The sequence below is a fragment of the Pomacea canaliculata genome, linkage group LG2 (genome assembly GCF_003073045.1).
Source record: "Pomacea canaliculata isolate SZHN2017 linkage group LG2, ASM307304v1, whole genome shotgun sequence".
NCBI lineage: Eukaryota > Metazoa > Mollusca > Gastropoda > Architaenioglossa > Ampullariidae > Pomacea > Pomacea canaliculata.
This window is the reverse complement of record NC_037591.1, coordinates 14,488,692-14,509,296: the sequence shown is the minus strand read 5'-3', so window position 1 is coordinate 14,509,296 and position 20,605 is coordinate 14,488,692. Positions and strand designations below refer to the sequence as shown.

General features: G+C 37.0%; 1 protein-coding gene across 8 annotated transcripts in view; it reads left to right on the top strand.

Moving 5' to 3' along the window:
• The window catches only part of LOC112554507, a 244,302-nt gene that overhangs the window by 148,555 nt on the left and 75,142 nt on the right, over positions 1–20,605 (top strand). For 6 of the 8 annotated variants that reach the window (XM_025222320.1, XM_025222337.1, XM_025222301.1 and 3 more), the window contains exons 26-41: positions 4,631–4,879; positions 5,959–6,163; positions 6,784–7,889; positions 8,095–8,217; positions 8,618–8,743; positions 8,937–9,071; positions 9,331–9,453; positions 9,786–10,049; positions 10,350–10,466; positions 10,844–10,972; positions 11,334–11,456; positions 11,745–12,008; positions 12,287–12,403; positions 12,659–12,775; positions 13,059–13,175; positions 14,649–14,765. In XM_025222320.1, coding sequence (XP_025078105.1) covers positions 4,631–4,879; positions 5,959–6,163; positions 6,784–7,889; positions 8,095–8,217; positions 8,618–8,743; positions 8,937–9,071; positions 9,331–9,453; positions 9,786–10,049; positions 10,350–10,466; positions 10,844–10,972; positions 11,334–11,456; positions 11,745–12,008; positions 12,287–12,403; positions 12,659–12,775; positions 13,059–13,175; positions 14,649–14,765 — 3,432 coding nt within the window. Of the gene's footprint in view, positions 1–4,630; positions 4,880–5,958; positions 6,164–6,783; positions 7,890–8,094; positions 8,218–8,617; positions 8,744–8,936; positions 9,072–9,330; positions 9,454–9,785; positions 10,050–10,349; positions 10,467–10,843; positions 10,973–11,333; positions 11,457–11,744; positions 12,009–12,286; positions 12,404–12,658; positions 12,776–13,058; positions 13,176–14,648; positions 14,766–15,038; positions 15,156–15,424; positions 15,542–16,208; positions 16,322–16,837; positions 16,900–17,057; positions 17,219–17,517; positions 17,615–17,902; positions 17,917–18,247; positions 18,380–18,677; positions 18,737–18,988; positions 20,113–20,605 lie in introns of those variants that run through there. The other 2 variants (XM_025222347.1, XM_025222328.1) reach the window with 2 other exon arrangements.

Sequence of the window (20,605 nt, the reverse complement as noted above, 5' to 3'; positions counted from 1 at the left end):
CATCTGACTGGACAACCTCCTACGCATTCACCCTCTACAGTCTTACTGAGATGAACTGGAAATACTATGGACCGTGGTACCCAATTCAAATTGGAATCACACAAGGATCTCTGGAAAATTTTCAGCAAAATGTGTACTCTAAATCTGAATACGCATATCATATGAGTGCATACCTAGGAAACACAGGTTTGTATTGATAAAACAAGTTAGTACCGCTTAGAAAGTTTCAGACCATAATCACCAGGAGTCAAGCAAATTTTCTTTTGCAAGGCTTTAAGATGTAATTCAAACATTTTAATCCCTCGTTACACATTTAAAATAAGTACATTATTAAAACTAGACTGAACTAAACGTTGAAAAAAGGATTGGTAATCAGTTTGTAACCTTTACAAAGTATTATTGGGCGAAAACAATTTTAATTGATTTTACATCAGGAACGATAAGGAGATAAGCATTCATAGCACAAAGTGAAAATATATATATATATATATATCATTTTTTTTAAATGAATGTATTAACAATTAATACTGTATGTTCATGTGTCTTTGTTCTCCTTTTTTATTTCATCCTTTGTTCTTTTCTCATCTTTCTTCATTGTCTCGTTACACATGGCTGAAAGCTAAAATTGTATATCTTTGTAGGACACAAAGGTATATGGGTTTACAAAGTCGGAGAAATCCCAAGTAGTGATGGTCATTTATGTGACGAGTGGTATCGACGAAACAAAAAACTGGAGGACGTCAGAAGAAAAGGCTTTGCGAAGCTACCTCCGTGTCCCTGCAGTAAACACAACATTTACAACGGGGTAGCAAATCAGTGGCGGTACTTTCGAAACGATGAGGACAACCACCTGGAGTGTTTTATTTTGAACCTAGCAACTACAAGGCGCTACGCACCTTTCAGCAAGGTATGCAAGACAAAGACAAAGAACCAACCGAGAGACACTACTTTTGCATACTGTTAAGTAACATAATGAAGTCGCTACAAGGTGAACGAACCTTTCTAACAGTCACTTGCATTATTAACGTACTTAAATTAGACAGTTCCACCTCATTCTAGTAAGATAAGTGTAAAAAGCACATTATAAGAAAATGACTATTATTTCAGACGAAATGAAAACATTCATTTATCGCCACCAACAAACAAGTTAATATTCTACGAATTATCTCCCCTGTAAGGATAAACCCGTATATAATTATACCTTACTCTATAGTCAACACTGCATTGTCTCATACAGTTATTAAATGTGTGTGACTAGCATAATCCTTATTCTGTCTGCTCGACTGCTTGACTTCATAATGCCCTTGTTCTTTTTCTTTTCTTCTTCTTCGCTTGTCTGCTTATTTCTTGTGTCCTTTCAGCTTTCAGAAATTCGCTGGCGCTGCTTGGGTTAGGTTGTCATTAAGTTTACTATTGCATGGATGTCAGTTATAATTCCTTTGGTGTCAGTTCATCTATCGTTTTAAATTTGCCGTGTGCAGGAATGCTGCTACTTCCTTGGGAACCAGACTCTGATTCAGAACATACCTTTCGCCGGTCCATCGCTGGCCTACACTCCCCTGCTGTATGAACTACGAAAGCAGTATGAGACTGAAGATGTTCAGGCCTACAGGACTTGCTGTTTCAACTCCACAGACCAACGATGTCAAAAATTCTACCAACTGCGGCCTATAGGAAAATGCGAATCAAATATTGCATACCAGCGAAGTACTGACCGCAGTTTATTTTTGTCTGTCTGTTAAGCTATGATGTTACCTAAACTGTAAATATATTTAAAGGTGAAGTTTGCAGATGTGATTAGCTCTGGTATATTTAAATAGCCCACCAGAAAAGCTGCAAACCAAATAATCTATATCAATAAATAAATAATTTATGATTACAAAACACACACACACGCACGCACGCACGCGCACGCTCTCTCCTACCTGGAAGCCGTTTCTCTTCCATAGACATGTTGTTGAAATTTGTAAACAAGCTACATGTTTTAATTGTGCTGACAATTTAAATAAAAGTGTAAAATTGTTTTCATAAAAAAATTCAAGTGTACATGTAACTGGCTTTTTTAGAAATTGCTTTCCAGAATGCTGGAGGCAGCAGTTCAACCGAGAAAATTCTAATGTAAATATTGTTTACTTTGAGCACAATCGAAATTTCGTCCGCCTTTTAAGGTGAAAAAAAAACTAAAACTCCCTTGTAGTCGGTTAATGATAATTTTGTTCTGTGTAACTTTACTACATAGAATTAAATATCTGAAATAAAAAAAAAACTTACTGTTTAGTGCAGATAAATGTTATTAATTGCACCACACAAGGTGACCGTTAAAGATTATTATTCCAGGCACTATATACGGCGATCCTCATATCAAAACTCTGGACGGGCGAGAATACAACTATAATGGCATTGGAGAAATCAATCTGATTACAATTCGAAAACCACAGGTCAACTTCACACTTCAGGGCCGCACGGAGAGGACGTGGACGACAAGGTGTCCCTCCAACGCACGGTCTTCACGGCGCTGGGAATGGAGGAGAACGGTGTGAGGGTTTTCGTGGGCATCGACCCGAGCACCAACACGTGTATGGCTCAGCTTGGCTTTATATGCTATGTGTTCTTGCTGTAGCAATTAAGTATTGTATTTACTATTACTGCGTGTAGGGTGCAGAAGTGTTTCTGTCCCGTCAATGAATTCCTCCTTGAATGAAAAAACAAACTTTAATATTTAACATGAGCCTAAACAACTTCTACGATAATTTGAAGTACAGATATATAGCTATGTATAAATGTATTTAAATTGGGTTCGTCCTGTAAAATTAAGTAGAAATTTAGATAGTTATGGTATAGAAACATTCCACAACACATTTCTAGATTTTAAACTTAAAACTATTTTAAAATAAGACAAAATTGCTTTAAGCCAGACTTTCAGTCTCGTTAGCGAATTTTTCGAATGCGCGTGTGCCTCGCAAATAAATGACATAGGAGCTGTTTCTGAGAACGTTTCTAATTTTGCTTCTTCAAAACAGTTTTAAGTTTTGCACATGTCCAAGCAGCCTCAGACTGACATGTGTACCTTTAAATGTTTTTTCCTTATTTTCTTATTCAGCGCTCATAGTCTACGCCAACGGAGTAGATTATACACTTGCCTTTCGGAAAGATTTCACTCTTGACACTGAGAACTTCATGATACGAAGTTTCAACGATACATGTACTGTCAGTTTCTCATCAGGTTAGACAGAAAATTTTAACTGGTCATTACTATTTACAAGAAAAAAAACTATTTCAATGTGGTATTGTAAGCCATTCAATCACTGAAAAATCTCTAGTGAAATCAAAATTTTGTTAATACTCTCTTTGAAAGCAAAGTAATGAGAGAATAAGGATTCAAGCATATTTTACTTCTAAATTTATTTTGCTTGGTCATAGGATGTCCTCTGGAAGCAGCTTATAACAATAAATAATATTTAAACTAATATAAAGAATGTGTCGAGCAGAGAAACCCCTGAGCTGACAGAATGTTTACAAATAGATATTGTGTCCAAATATATATATACACAGAGATATATATTGTTAAGCAAACTAGAGTTGCTCTGTTATACAGCTAGATGAACTGACTTTTATCTTTCTACAGGAATAGGAATTCAGACATCAGTACGTCTACAAGCCCTCGCCTCTGCATTCAATATTCCTAACGAATTCCGCAGCTTGCCGAAAGGAATGTTTGGGAATTTTAATGGGAACAGCAGCGACGATTTTGTTCTTCCCAACGGTGATACACTCGGCAACAATTTGACCGAAAGAGAAATATTCAACAAGTTTTCCCCAAACTGTAAGTCCCTTGTGTCATAATATTTAAAATCCAAAAAATATAATTAATATTTCTTCCTATTCGCAAAAAAGGAATAGTTTGGGTTATTTTTAGGTTTATAGTGGGAATACTTGACAGGAATATATAATATAGCCAAGTGTAAATGTACCAGTTTTTATTTTTTACTGTAAATTTAGTGAAATTTAGTAAAATAAATTATAAGCAGAAAGTACACTTATGTGGACTGTAAAAGTAATTATTATTATATTCTCAGACTAAATATGTTAATAAATTTATTTAAGTGGTTATGATTGCATTGTTACATGTTCCATTGTTCCATTTTTATATAAAACTAGCAGTGACTTCAGAAAGATAAATTTAATCTTACAAAGAATAAGTGTTTTTATGTAAAGTTGACTTTTTGTGAGGTTCTACTGGAAGAGGGAAAAGAGCGGGTAAGATAGCAGGCCACATCAAGAAACCTATTAACTACAAAATTATTCTCTGCATTTTATTGCACTTGAGGATGAATTATACACATACATGTTAAGTCTGACTTTTGTGCATTACAATAATATTTGTTTCGCCTTTCACTTACACAGCTGCTGCAGAACGCATTTTAAGAAACATCAGTAAAACATTTAAAAAATTTATCATTAAAATTAGTATCATTGCTATTTTATTTAAACATAAATGTCGATCACAATTAAATTTAATGTTGCTTAATTATCTGAGACTTATATGTTCCTTTAAAATTTTTGCTTTAGGCTGTCACTTATTTCTTTACATATTTCTTTTTCCGACTTGTTTCACTGTCTGGAATACAAGGGTTTGTCACGAAGAACGACACAGTGATGCATTACGAGCCGAGGATGGGACCCAGCGACTACTCTCACCCTGAGTTCACACCAGTGTTTCTGGATGAAGCGCCCACCACAGACCACTCCAACGCTGTTAAAGCCTGTGGAGCAGACAACAAGCCCTGCATCTACGACTACATCGCAACAGGGAAACAGGACTTCGCCCTCGAGACGTCCAGTCTTCGTAACCAGTCCGAGGTCATCCTCAGGCAGATCAGTGAGTATTCTTTGTGTTTATATTCGGAAGTAATTTAAGAGAACTCTAAGTCATTACGTTCTTGTCAAATATTGCCTTGGCAGGTCTTATTGCAGACAGCACGTATACTGAACAACTTCTTTTAATATATTTTGCATTTTGTGCTTTTTTTTTTATTTGTCATTTTTCTCAAACCGTTTTAAAATATTGATGTTCTCGTAAGGCATAAAACTACACTACAGGAATCCCTCGTTTATCGCAGGAGATGCGTTTCAGAACCACCCGCGATAACCAAAAATCCGCGAAACAGAAACGGTATATTTATTTATAAACTGTATTAAGGCTTTATAAACCCTACCCCATACTTTTAAGCTACATAAACCTTTCCCATTTCCTTAATAACCATCCCCACAGTGTTCTACGCATGTCTTGTACCTCTACATTAAACAAAAGAACAAACATATAATATGTACTTTACTGTAGAGTAATACATTACCTGTCATAGAACGAAAGAAGAAAAAGTACACAGCGCGCCTCTGTACTGAGCCCATCAGAGGCTGGGATACAACGCAGCACTCTGATTGGTCGCTTCCCTAGAAACCAACCAATCGTGTGTTGTTTACAATTGTGAGTAGGCGCGTAGCGTCTCAGGCAAGCGATGTTGGTTGTCATTTCTGAGTAAATACATGCACTGTTTACTGTAATTCATATTATTAGCTTTATTATTTATAACATTTCTTTATTATTAGAATTAATATTAGTAATATATTTTATACACTTTGGACTTTTTTTCATCTAAAAATTCATAATATATATATATCCCACTGATCGAATTTCGCAGAAAATCCGTGAAGAAGCGTAGGTCCGCGAATCATTTTTCCCATTAATCTCTTATAAAAACCCGCGAAATAGTGAAGCCGCGAAAGGTGAGGCGCGAAATGGCGAGGGATTACTGTATTCATTTCTGCTAAGAATTTGTTCAAATTATCAATTAATTACTATACGTTTTTCGTAAAGTATGTATACAGTAGATAAAATTTAATAATAATAAAAAAAAAGAGTATTTACATTATTTTTAACTGTGATCATCACCATTACAGAGAACTCACTGCCAGTGATCTCGGCTCCTGATAAAGTGAGTGTGACAATGAATCAAACAGCGCAGTTCACAGTCAGTGCCCACGATGACGACAATGACGTTGTCACCTTACATCTCGTCGAAGACTACAACGGTGTCTTGAAAATAAATTCTTCAACTGGAACTGTGACTTTGTCCCTTACTACACTCGACATCATTCAGATAAGGTGAGACCACGACATATGATAACATAAACGTGTTTGTGTACACTCCAGACGTGTATGTTCTTGAAAATACTTGGAAGTTTGTAACTCGAACATGAAAGCTTAATCAGTCATTAACCCAGTCATTAAGACAAAAATATTATATCTTACTAATCCCTTTTTATTTTGTAACATACTTTGGTTTGAGGAGAATAGAATTTGCAAAAGATCTTTCTTGATCCTTCGTAGAATATGGGACAGACAGATCAGATTACAATTGCATCTTAGCATTTTAATTATAAAGTGTGACACAAAGGTTGAAAACGTCATTTAAATATAAGTATTATTACCTAGTAACAAATATTTTATTACAGACACATAAAATATAAAATTATAACTCTTTTCAAATATTTATGACTTCAAAAACATAAAAATTTGCGGATGCATCGGGCATTGTACAACGCTTCAAAAAAAAAAAGTACCAAAAATATTTCACAAAGAATTTACATTTGATGTACTTCATTTGCCAGACAATAAGTGCAGTAGTCTATTGAGGTGTATAACGCCTTACACTAAGAAATACATACATATTCCATTTACTTACGTTTGTCAGTCAGTTTTGATCGAGAGTTTTCCTTCAACAGTGTGTATGTGGTGGACTCAAATGGCGGCTATTCCCCTCTCACCTTTGTTCCACTAATAGTCTGCACTGGCTGTGGAGGTCACGGGAAGTGTAACACGGCAAAGGTCAGACCGTCCTCTGGTAACTTCTACTTCCAGCACGCAGTCTGTGAGTGTCAGCCAGCTTGGGATGGTGAAGACTGCCAGCTTGACAAAGATGGATGCGCAGGTAACCCATGTCACCCCAAACAAAACTGCAGTGACATTCCAGCAGAGACACAAGGCAATAATAGTGTCGGCTACACCTGTAGCGCCTGCCCGCAAGGATTTGTTAACGACAGACCAGCCTCTTGTTCCGATATCAATGAGTGCGCGGACCGTAGCCTGAGCCATTGTGAGATGCTGTGTAATAACACCTACGGGGGTTACCTGTGCTATTGTCAGCCGGGATACCGACTGAATGCAGACGGCCTCAAGTGTAGCGACATCAACGAGTGCTTGGACAAGACTGACGACTGTCAGCAGATATGCAACAATACCGACGGCGGTTATACATGTTCTTGTCATGAAGGTTACATCTACAATCCTGTTAGCAACTTGTGCGAGGAAGATCAATCCTTGAAAACCATTTGTCAAAACAGTGGCTGTTCACAGAACTGTCGGGCCAGAAATGACTCTTCAACATACAAGAGCATTCCTGAATGCTTCTGTAACGCAGGTTTCGATGTCGATCCTAAGGACAATAAGACCTGTCAAGATCACGATGAATGCCAGGACCACATCTGCGCCCAGCTCTGTAGCAACACCCAGGGTAGCTTCTCTTGCTCTTGTAACAACGGCTACATGCTGAATGACGACAAGCGCACGTGCTCAGCCTGTCCCTACCTGCGCTATGGATTCGAATGCCGCCAGATGTGTCAGTGCAATGACCGTGAAGAAAGATGTGACAATGTCAAGGGGTGTATCTGCAAAGCTGGTTGGACCGGAAGTGAGTGTCAGGATGACGTTGATGAGTGTGCAGAGAATCCTCACATTTGTCGACAAGACCAGACCTGCGCCAACATTCCTGGGTCTTATTCGTGCCTCTGTCATCCCGGGTACATGGACGATGGCAATGGGACTTGCATTGGTAATCATCATCATCATCATCATCATCATCATCATCATCATCATCATCATCATCATCATCCGGGTACGAGGACGCCTTGCATTGATAATCGTCGCCATCATACGAATAGGAGGACGCCCTCATTGGTCATAATCATCATCGTCATCGTTGCTATCGTCATCATCGTCATCATCATCATCATTGTTATTTTTATTTTTATTTCCAGACATCAACGAATGTGAATCTACCTTCCCTTGTGAAACACAGCATGAAGAATGTAGAAATTTTGCGGGAGGATTTTACTGTACTTGCATCAAAGGTTACATGAAAGCTGGTAACCACTGTGTCGGTAAGATACTTTACTTTCATTAATTTTTTCCAATTTTTAAAATCTCTATAAACAGGCAACAACATGTAATGAAGCGCAACTTCACAAGCTATTGATAATTTTTTCGTTGATCATTAAGACACAAAAGAGTAGGTTGCAAGGAGTCGAATAAACTGTTTAACATTAACATATTAGAGGAATCTGTTTGTCGAAGGTGAAGTGTACCCCTTTAACAATTTGCATGTAAATACAACTATGAATCATATATATATATAATCAGCCCAACAGTTACAGATATTACGGAACGATAAAAAGCCCCAAAAGAATGACTTGGAGTGTTTTTTAATTCACACCGTGCAGGTACTCATGCGTGAAGATTTGAAATATTTTTTCTGATTTTTCTGTGCGTCCGTACTGCCAGACGTTGACGAATGTGAGTTAAAAATAGCAGAATGTCAACATGACTGCATAAACGTCCCTGGTTCCTTCAACTGCCGGTGCAGATACGGCTACAGACTTGAACCCGACAGAAGAAACTGTTCAAAAGGTAGTTTCTTGCTTTCTTCTTCATCCTGTTCCTCTGACACTGCCACAGACACTACACCTCCTTTTCATCCTTTATTTTTCTCTGGGCATGCCGACTCGGGTAAGCGTCTGCTTCTTACTGTTCTCTGTCAACAAACATCTTATTTCTTTATAGTAATATGTTTTTCCTCAATTGGTTGGGTTTTCGTTGTTAGTTCGGGATGTGTGTGCGGCCTTCAACAAGACCACTTGCAAGCGAGCTCATGGCTGTACCCTAGATGACAACGACAAACCCGTCTGCATCTGTGACTCTGGCTACGAACTCAGCACAGATCATGAGAGTTGCCAAGGTTATTTAAACCTGTATATCATTTGAATCATCTTATAGCATCAGCATAGCCTCCTATTTCTTTCAGTTCGTACCATACGAAAACGAATAGAAAAGGATAAATGTATCAGAAATAATAGTGATGCTATATTTTTCATACGTCCTTGAGCTGCTAGAAGACATAACATATTGTTTCGTTAACTAAGTAGAAGTTTGAGCCACTGTAGATATTTTCTCGAGGGTAAGACAACCTCTTAAACTGTGCTCGTTGTCTTTGACAGACATAGACGAGTGTCGGCAGGGCGGTATCAACTGTTCTCACAACTGCACCAACATGAATGGAGGATTTGAGTGCTCTTGTCCCCTAGGAATGAAACTAGACGAAGACTATCGCACGTGCATCAGTAATACTTACTTGACTAATAAGAATTTCTTATCCGCTTAGACATGTTGTTAATGTGGCTATACAAATTATTCACGGCAAATGGTACTTCTTTTACTATTCTTGATGCTACCTAATATTATTCCTACCACTATTTTTACTCATCTTGTTTTTTGTCAGGTAGCTTTTATAATATAATTATTAACTCTCTTCATTGACGAGATTGCAGATACTTAGTTTTATAAAACAACCAATAATAATGATAATTTGTCGTCATATTTATTAGTTTTTTTAACTGGAAATATATTTTGTAACCCCAAAATGTACGGTTTATCTCCTTATTGTTGTTTGTAGATTGTACACCTGGAACATATGGAGAAGGTTGTGCCAAAGACTGTTCATGTGGAGCAGGGTCAGATTACTGTGATGTCAAGATAGGCTGTGTTTGTAAAGATGGATGGGCAGGACATAGGTGCGATCAGGACATAGACGAATGTACTAATTCTTCCATCCTCCAGCAGTGCAAAAGTGAAAAGAAACAATGTGTCAATCTTGATGGCGGATACAAATGTAAATGCCAATCAGGGTACTTTGAAGGTGTAAACGGCACATGTTCAGGTAAAGTGAAACTTTTTTGAAACCTTTAAGGGGACTTGGAAACTATTTGATTCCAAAAACATATAAAATAATTTAACAGTACAAAACTAAACATTTTTACCATTGTTTTAAAATTGGATTTACACACTAAACACGTTTTACACTTTTTTCCAATCCAAGTCAGCATTGTTGACTCGTTTAAATTCATCTCTATTGTTAAATACTTTTTTAATTACTCAAATATTCATTATTTTTCTTGTTTTACTTCAGAATTTTAATCCTTCTGTCAAAAATAAAACAAACATAAACTCTATGTTGTAGATATCAATGAATGTGAGAAAAGCCCATGCGATCAGAGTTGCCACAACACACTCGGAAGTTATCAGTGCGACTGTAGAGCGGGATTCTTTTTGAACAAAACGACAAACCGATGTTATGGTCAGTATTTTCGGTGGTTGGTTGGGACAATACTATTAGGGAGTTCTGTCACTTCGCTTAACAAACTGAGACGATCGGCTCTCCTTGATCTTGTTTCTGCGTTGTGGCCATGCTTCAGTTTGGACAAGTGTTGGACCTTCATCTTTTTGGACTCTTTCTTGATCTTGTTCAGCACCATGACTTTGCCTTTGGCTAAGATATTGGGCTAAATAAATTCTCACTCATCATCATCAATCATCATCATCAATCATCATCATCATCAATTAAAAACCTGTTAGTCTTCTGTTGAGTTCCCTTTGTTTTGTAACAGGCAGTTTTTATTACCTTAACCTTATTAACCCTTAGACACTTCTAAACAGCCTTTTCTCTTCAAATAGATGTGGATGAATGTTCGGACCACAACGTAAGTCGATGTTCCCAGGAATGTCACAACACACCCGGGTCATATCGATGCACCTGTAAAACCTCCGGCTACAGCCTCGACAACGATGGCGTCACGTGTATAGGTACCAGCACGTGACACAAGAGCATGAAAACCTTTATATATAATGAGCATGCAGGACATGACAAATGCCCCATGTAACAGTGACTTAAAAGCAGTTTTTTTTTACTAAAATGATAGTCGTATTGTCTTTGTGCCACATTTCCAGTTTGACCCCGCCTCGTTAAGTAAGCTTCAGCCTGTAAAACACAATAATCTTCTTGTTTCAAAACTAGTGTTTAAAATTTTTGCCAGGTTAAATTGTAGAATGAGGATTCATTAACCCGCACTTTTATCATTCAGGTGGCTATTTACCCACAAGATAGTAAGAACAGAACTAAGAGTCACTTATAAGTTATTTTATTTTCTTGTTTATTTCCTCACAGACATAAACGAGTGTACCAACGGGCTTGCACGGTGCGCTGCTATCTGTAAAAACACAGACGGAGGGTATGTCTGCAGCTGCCCTGCTGGTGAGATTCTGGATCCTGATGGACTGACATGCAAATGTAAGCACTTTCCAATAGGATATAAATTTAAAAACAATAGAAATCGTAATAACGTGTTCATGACCAGGTCTGTGTTGCATCTGTATTGTGTTTGTATTGTCTCTGTGTTGTGTCTGTATTGTGTTCTTCTATATTTATTTGTGTTTTGTGGTGTATTTCTGTGTTCTAGTTTTATCTACTAGTTAATTTTCGCATGCTTTTCTGTTCTAAATCTTAAAATAGCCTAATGAAAGGAACTGTATATTACCGGATTTCTTTTCATCTCTCCGCTGTTTTGATTCCATCCAGCTTGCCCAAATGGTACCTACGGTATAGACTGCAACCACACCTGTAACTGTGGACAAAGAGCTGAGCGCTGTGACAAGGAGACAGGGTGTGTGTGTAGACCTGGCTGGCAAGGCACAGACTGTGACACAGACATTGACGAATGTCACAACCAGGATGTCATACACAAGTGCACGCTCACAAACGCGATCTGTGTCAACAGTCCTGGCACATACACGTGCAAGTGTGACGTGGGCTTTTCTCTCGATCAAGGTGGAATTTGTAAAGGTGAACTTACTTGGCATAACTGTTTTCTGTCTGTATGTCTGTCTGTCACAAAGCCATAAGCCCAATTCTGTAAGATAATATAAATAAATAATATAAATATTTATATAAATAAATATGTTTCATTGTATTGTAATATTTTTATTCTTTTTTTTTCTTAGTGTGCATGTTTGATATTTTTAGTTCAAGATAGTCTTTAAGTTTTATGTTAATTTTATTTATAATCTGAAATCTAAAAATTGTTCATTATTAACAGCATTATTTGTCTCTTGAACCTTCAGATATTGACGAATGTCGCAGCTCACCTTGTAGTCTACAATGCATCAACACCAACGGCAGTTATATCTGTACCTGCGATACTGGGTTTATATTTGACAACACAACCAAGGACTGTAAAGGTAAGTCAAATTATTAAAAGTATCATGCTATGAGAGTGTGGATTATTTATTGGTATTGCAATAAGTAAATTGAGTGTGTTCGCAGAATTTTAGATGCCTTGTGATTATGAAAAATATTTCTCTGAAGCGTATTGCATATTCTACATTTTATGCTAGATAATGAGTAAAAGCATTGTCTTTATCTTTTTTGTCTAATGAAAATCCGTCAAATTTAAAGCCACATACAATAACCCTATCCATTTCATTTTGCTTCAGATATAGATGAATGTCTCAGCTCACCTTGTAATCAGGTTTGCATCAACACCAATGGAAGCTACACATGTGCCTGTAACAACGGATTTACACTTAACGCAGCCAACGGGAAATGTGAAGGTAGAACAGATTGTTATCATACTTAGCTTGAATATTATTGACTGTCCTTGAACAATAAATAGATGTACATTGTAAGTATTCCGTTGGATTATTTCAACTGTCACTTCTTATTTTGCGTCAAAAGTTGTAAGAAAACTTGATATTTCCTCTGACCGGTTGGCATTAACATCTTATTCGTAATGTCTTAATTTCGTTACATGCTCATAGCCAAAGTTATTGAAGTCGTATGACACTCGAAGCATTAATAAACATAACAACATTGTTTCATTATCTGTTTATTCAGATATTAACGAGTGTCTCAGCTCGCCTTGCAGCCAGAGATGTGTCAACACCGACGGCAGCTATACTTGTACCTGCTACAACGGCTTTATGATTGACAACACAACCAGGACCTGTAAAGGTAAGACAAATATACTAAACCGCTTAGTGTACGTAAGTCTACAAGTCTAAACAATACAATCAGGAAATTTAGCGTGTAAGTAAAATTTTCGTTAACAAAGAGCTGTAATGGCAAGCTCTAAAATATATTCAGGCATTTTAGAGGAGTTTGTTATTTTGCGTTTTGTTTTGTTTTTGCTTTCGTTGTTGTCACCTGCACTCTACAACGCCTTTCAGACGAGGAACATAAATAAATCAAAACACAGACAGCAATTTAAATTTTAAAAATATAATATAATTTAAAAATCAAAAGAGAAACACAACACAAAACAATTCCTAATTTCCCAACCGCAAACAGTTCAAACACACGTTTCTTCCAAAGTTCCAAAAATATTCACTCTTCTTGTCGACAGTACAGTTCCTCTCAAAGTCTCCACTTGAAACAGCACAATGTCGTCACTTATAATATACACCATATATCCACGTGAAAAGTACAAAAAGTTTCCATTTCTTGTAGTTATATCCAACTGGTCAGGAACCCCCAGGCGGATACGACGAATAGGAACAAACACAAAACACAAAAGAAATCCAAAAGAAAATCCCAAAGAAAAAAAACCTGGAGAGAAAAACAAAACCATTCTTCAGATAAATGCAAATTCAAACCTATTCATAAAACATACACAAATATATCACACTCATCAGAGCTCTCCTCATTCTTCAACATTAAACACAAGCTCACCAAAAATCATCAAAAATACTCATTCACCGAAAAATCAACAAAGATTCACACTCACCTCAACAGGTTCAATGCTAACAAAAGTACAAACAAGTATGGTACTTCAAGTCTGTTCAGAACTTGTACAACACAATACAAATCTGGTCAGGATTTGTACAACACCAAGTCCGTCAAGACTGGTTACAAACAAAAACCGTCCGCTCCGGACGCACTGACAACACCAAAGAGACTGTCCCTTCTCCCCGCTCCTGTCAAGGAAAAACCCCAATCACACCACACACATCCAAAACAATACTACACTCTTTCCTTTGTTCTATCAACAAAACAACCTATCAACACAACTTAATTACACAAAGACCGGCCGGCCATCCCTGTATGGCGCGGCACGCTTCAGGCTGCTGACACTAACAGCCCCAGTGATAGCTGTCTTTACCACCGCACCCAGACAATTACTTTTACTAATTAAAAAAAAACCATTTAAAAAAAATACATCTCAGCAGGTTTGTGACATTGTTGTTGTTGTTTTTTGGGGAGTGTCATTAGTAACGCGCTAAGAAATTTAATTTGTACGCATAATTTCATGTGTCACAGATAGGATAAATATTTGTCTTAAATGCATTAAAGATTTCATACGTACGTGAGATACGGTAAAATTCGATTTTACAACAATAAATTGTTCCCTGCAAAATCATCTCTGATATTTGAAGTCACCTACCTAGGCCTTGAAAACTTCTACTTTTTTTTAATTCGATATTTTAGACGTAGACGAATGCCTCGACTCACCTTGTAGTCAGGTTTGCATCAACACCAATGGAAGCTACACATGTGCCTGTAACAACGGATTTACACTTAACACAGCAAACAGGACATGTGAAGGTAGGACAGATTGTTATTAATTAGAATGCATTTAAAGTACGGCCCTTAAACAATCTTTCTTCATTGTAATAACCTCCAGTTACACTATTTTAATGTCATTTTTCTGTTAAAGGTTTTAGAAAATTTGTTTTTTTCTGTAAACAGTTGGCACTAACATCTTATTTATTAACATGTTTATTTTGTAACGTGCATATATCTAAAAGTTAACGAAGTCTTATGACCTGTCGAAGCATTGATAAACAGGAAAGCATTGTTTATTATCTGTTTATTCAGATATTAACGAGTGTCTCAGCTCACCTTGCAGCCAGAGATGTGTCAACACCGACGGCAGCTACTCGTGTACCTGTGACAGTGGGTTTGTTCTTGACACAGCAAGCGGGAAATGCCAAGGTTATATACATGTTATTATACTTCTCATGTATTACATGTCTCTTAATGTGTTATTATAATTGAACATTTTAAATAATCATTCATCGCTTTATTATCAATTAAATTTTTATGCATATCTTTACTAATTGTTTAAATTGTTAAAGAATAACAACAGTTTCCTCGGTTATCATCTTTGTTTTTACAATGTTCTATTTTAGCCCTAAAGACAAAACGTTTGACATTAAAATTCTTATCATCCTAAAGAGTTATGTGTTTTGTCGTTTCTATAGATATAGATGAGTGCCGTAGCTACCCTTGCAGCCAGGTATGCATCAACACTATCGGCAACTACAATTGTACCTGTAACAGGGGTTTTCTACTCGACAGAAACAATGGGCAGTGTGAAGGTCGTGTATATTTTTAATCACAGTTATTCGGCAGTTCAAGTGACTGTCATCTGTCTCTATCTTTAATGGTTCCTTTGTCGATTCTCGGAAAGCATAAATCGTTTTTCTCGTCAATGTAAAGGAAGAACAATCGATTTTCTTAATAAAAAAATAAAAAAGAAAGAACACATTTTACAGTCTATAACCTCTCGCATGTCTATAAAGAAGTTCTGTCTTCTTTCTGAGCTAATTACCCCTACAGTGAGAATCGGATCTTATCGGTTCGGATCCCGGCTAGGATACTTCTTTGTCAGGATGTGACACTTGTGTACATAGCAGAGCTGACCGTCTCGTGTTTTCTTTGGGTACTCCGGTGTATGTGTGGGTGTTAATGAGCCCCATTCCTTCTGTAGTGGAAAAAGGCACTAACATCTTTATTATAATTTACACACATTTATCTTCCTTCTTTTATTCATCCATCCCTTCCTGCTTACCTGCTTCAGATGTGTGTCTGTCGATCTCTTCGCCCTTCTATCTTCTTAGGTAACGAACGTTTTCCCATCGACTGGCTTCCTTCTAGCTGGTTACATAAAAGGATACGTTGGCTTCAATATCTTAATTTTCTGTGGCTTCAATATAATAGAAACCCAACCAGGATGCTAACAGAAATAATGTTGTCTGTTTACAGCATTGATCACCGTTTCTGTGACTATTTCTGTAAACGTTAATGTCCTTCCCTCTGATCTTGCGAACAAGTCTGGTATAGAGTATGGGAGGTGGAAAGAGTCCGTAACGCAGCAGGTAAGGAAAGAGATTAAAATGTTTACGAGCATTACTTGTAATGGTGATGATAAATGCTCAATAAATGACCATATGAAAATGGCCTTGCTGATGATTCTACATTGTCTGTGACTTTGCTAAAGTGTCTTTAAACTGAAATATATACTCAGGGAGTGGTTGGCCATCCAAACTTTCCCCCACACTGACAGAAACATGGATTTAACCTGAGTTTGTTTCTTACTTGTTGGTGTAAACCGCTAAACTGCTCTTTTATCGATGTAATTATAAACCGGAATAAAAAAATGAGAGGAGATAGTTTTGCAACCATAATTTTTTATCATTCACAATCAGCACACTACTTAAAACATTTTTTTTTAAAACCGGTTAGCTATGCCTTTTGATTCTTAGTTGGCTTCTTATGCTGAGCTTATTATTGTTATTTATATGATTTTGCATGGGAGTGGGTATATTATTTCCATTAAATCACGAAAATGCGCTTTAACGTTAAGTTGTTGTTTGGTTTGCTACTGTTTGCAGTTGAGCCTGTACTTCAATGAAACACTTGTCGGATTCCAGTTCCTCGAAGTGACTAGTCTCAGGTGAATGTTTAGACCGTGTTAAAAGAATCGTGTGGAGTCGATGTTTAAATCATTAATAATCGTTATTTGTGACAACGCAAAGTGCCTTTCAAGGGATCACTTCAATGGGTTTGATGAATGATTTATCTCGACTTTTATCTTCTTTTTTTTTATTAAAGAGCTGGAAGTATCATCGCTGATGCTGATATTTTCATGAAGAGCAGTAGCGAAGCAAGTGCCAAGTCATCGCTAGCCGTCGCCTTGTCGAACCTGACTCGAAGTGTTTTCTCTCTCCGCCAACAAACCGGTGACCTGCAAGTTGCATACCAGAACCATTTGAGTACGTAACATCTGTCTCTCCTTCTCTTTCTCTTTCTTTCTTCCTCTCTCTCTCTATTTCACACACACACACACACACACATATATATACTTAATCTCATATTTACTTCTTTGTTTTAAAAATCAGACTGCTTATATATGTATCCTTTAATTTACACATTTTAATGCGTCAAATAAAGAAATCACGTTGTTGAAATACTAATCACATGGTCGCTTGTAACAGTTGATTATATACTTATAGATTTTCAAAAATCTGTCTTTATTAGTGTGCCTCGTCTGACATTGTTTACATTTTTTCAGTAAATCAGCTTATGACAAAATGTCAGGTCTTTGAATGTCTAAACCCTTGCGAACAAGGAACGCAATGCGACCCTACAGAGGAACTTCCCATGTGCAGGTCGGCAAAACCCCTTGATACAGTGATATGATTCTCAAGACATATCTTTAAAAATAGTGTTTTCTAAAAAAAAAATATATTAATTAATTTATGAATCTAGTCAATCTTACAGCAAATTCATCCATGTCTACCTACGTTATTCCTAAGACACATACATTCGATTCAGTGCAAGGTGACACTTTAAACATGCAGCCAGTAAAATTTTATTTTGCACAGCAGTAAACTGCTGGCATAAATTAACTGAAATAATGTGCTCTTGTACATGTGAATATTGTTATGTATTTGCAGGGAGGTGAAAAACTGTGAGTACTTTTATTGAACTTTGACTTCTACAATCTTCACGAATAAATTAAATTTGTTTTTAAATTTCAATCAAGGGATTCACTGTTCGCGAATGCATGTTTCGACATCAATCAATAATTTTCATAAATTCTGAAGTCCGTTAGATTTTTAAAAAATGTAACTCAAAGTATATGATGTGGGTCTGAGAATATATTAAGATGTGTCTTGAAGACCATCAAAAATGTAGCATGCGTTTGCAAGAAATGACCCTGCATGAAATTATTTTGTGACTGTTCAATTAAAAATTACAGTTTCTATTCTTCACTGTATTGTTAACACTTGATGTTACAGCAACACCATGGCTTGTTATCGGCCTCGCTGCTGGTATTCCTGCTGGTCTCAGCCTGCTGCTGATCGCGGTCTGCCCTTGTATCGCCAGGCACCTGCGGAAGAAGAAACATTCTAAAGTCGATGAACCTGACAGTAAGTATTTTGACATTGTGCCTACATAGCAACAGACAGTATCAAAACATACGATTGCACCAACTGCTTAAAAAAATGTATGAATGGACAAAGAGAGAAAGAGAAAGATACAAACATTCGGACAGGTGTGGGAGCATGTGTGTGTGTTGAATGGGTCGTTAATTATTTATTTAATAATTTATATATTTGTATAAATATTTTATCATACGTTGTGGAGGTAATGACTAATTTAAGAGATGAACACTATCACAGAGCTTAAGTATTCAAACATTAATATTTGTTAACATTTATTTCTCAGTTCCCCTGGAAGACAATCCAAGTCGTCAGCGCTCAAGAAGTTTGGACCTAAACATCTATGTAAGTAATGTGTACAACGGTATTGCTTTGGTATAATAAACAGCATCGTCATCCTTCAGTCTGTCAATTTTATTCAAATACCCGCGAACTACGTTTTACACTTTTATATTTATTAGAATTTCGTTTACTAAGCTATAAGATGATTTTAAAATATCTAAAGAGCAATTGAAACAGATCCCCATGTAAACAATGTATGTTCTTCATTACCCTTCCTTGTATTGAATCTGAAATTTCGTAATTTTTATTTTACAGGCAAGTCTGCGAAGTGGAAGTTCGTCAATTCCAAGACCACAAATCACATGAATGTGACAATATTTTGCCTTTTAGATAAAGAATCCACTGAATGGAATCCAACTTACGCACGATGAAACTAAGAAAGAAACTGAATTTAAAGCCTTTTACTGACTGTATTTGTGAAATCCATTACTAGCCTTTGTACTGTTATGCTACATAAAACATGTGAATGCATTTTATGAAATACTTTGAAGTTATCAAATTGAATTGGGTATGTGTAACATATTTATAGGGACCCGAGTTCCATATCAATACATTTAATAATTATATGTCTGGCAATGTAAATAACCCATTTATTCGTACTTTTAAAAAAATAAGTTGGTCTGAGAGAATGTGAATGAGAGATGCGAAAAGTTGTATCCTATTTGAAATAGTTTTAATTTCAGTGTCAATGTATAGTCAATGTATACAAAGCATATTTATTGTTTTAAAAGCATTGTAAGCAGTTAAAAAAACCATACAGAATGAATGTACAAAATTCAGATGTACAAATAGATGAATCGTAAAGTTTATGGAAAACAAATTGGAGGAAATAAAAGCAACTATCAAGGGCCAGCAGTAAATGCGATGGCCACAACGATTAACCAATGCAGTAAAGATTGGTTGTCCCGGGTTCAAATCTTGTCTCTGACACGCTGTTCTTTCTCTGTATGTGGTACCTGTTTTCGGGGCTGGTTTCTTTGTCTTGATAAAGTTGATTTAGTTGCTGGCTCGGCTTTAAAAAAATCCATATCCTACCCCCTAATACCCTTTTATGTGCGGCACCTGTGAACATTTGTCACCCTTTTCACCTGAATCAACCAGCGATTAACAACCCTCTCATATCATTACCATATCTTTAAAAAGATGGTAGGAAATGAAGTAAGGCATTGCGTGTTTGAAAAGATTAGAAGCTAGAGCAGAGGGATAGAGAGAAGGTATATTACTATTTCGCTAGACGGGTGAGTAGACAGGCATCAGACCGAAACATCGTGTCACACCCAATGACAATGTCATCCCGGATCTTCGAGCTTTCAAGGACATGGTGTACAGTTTACTGTTAAGAGTCAGTTTTCATCATTAAAGCCTGTACACGTTTCTGCCCTGGCGTTTCACGTGTTTCTTTGTGTGCATGAATAAGTGTCTTACTAATTAGAGTTAAAATTAGACTTTTGAGTGACAGGGAGCTTGTATTGAGAACACAAACAGCTTTCTTGCTCTTTTTATAGGCTTTGAGAAGCTGGATATAGTGAAGAGGAGAGCAGCGGGTTGTTCAGCTGGTGGCTATTCAGGGCACAGACACAATGGAGGATGCTCATAGGTCACAGAATGATGTTACCGAGCCTTTGCACACACCTTCTCTAAGCCACGTGACTGTGCACTGAACGTTTTGACAATGTGCAAGGGGAAGGTGGTGTGTGAAGCGATCTGGTGAATCCGGGAGAGGGTGGGAAGATGGGAGGGTGTTTTACTAGGTAAAGGGTAAAGGTCAACCCCCTAAACGTTTTTCTTTAAGTCGTTGGGAAGTGAGACGACCTTTACATGAGGGCGGTGCCCATCTCTCCCTCTCTGCCTTACCTTCCCACATACCCATTC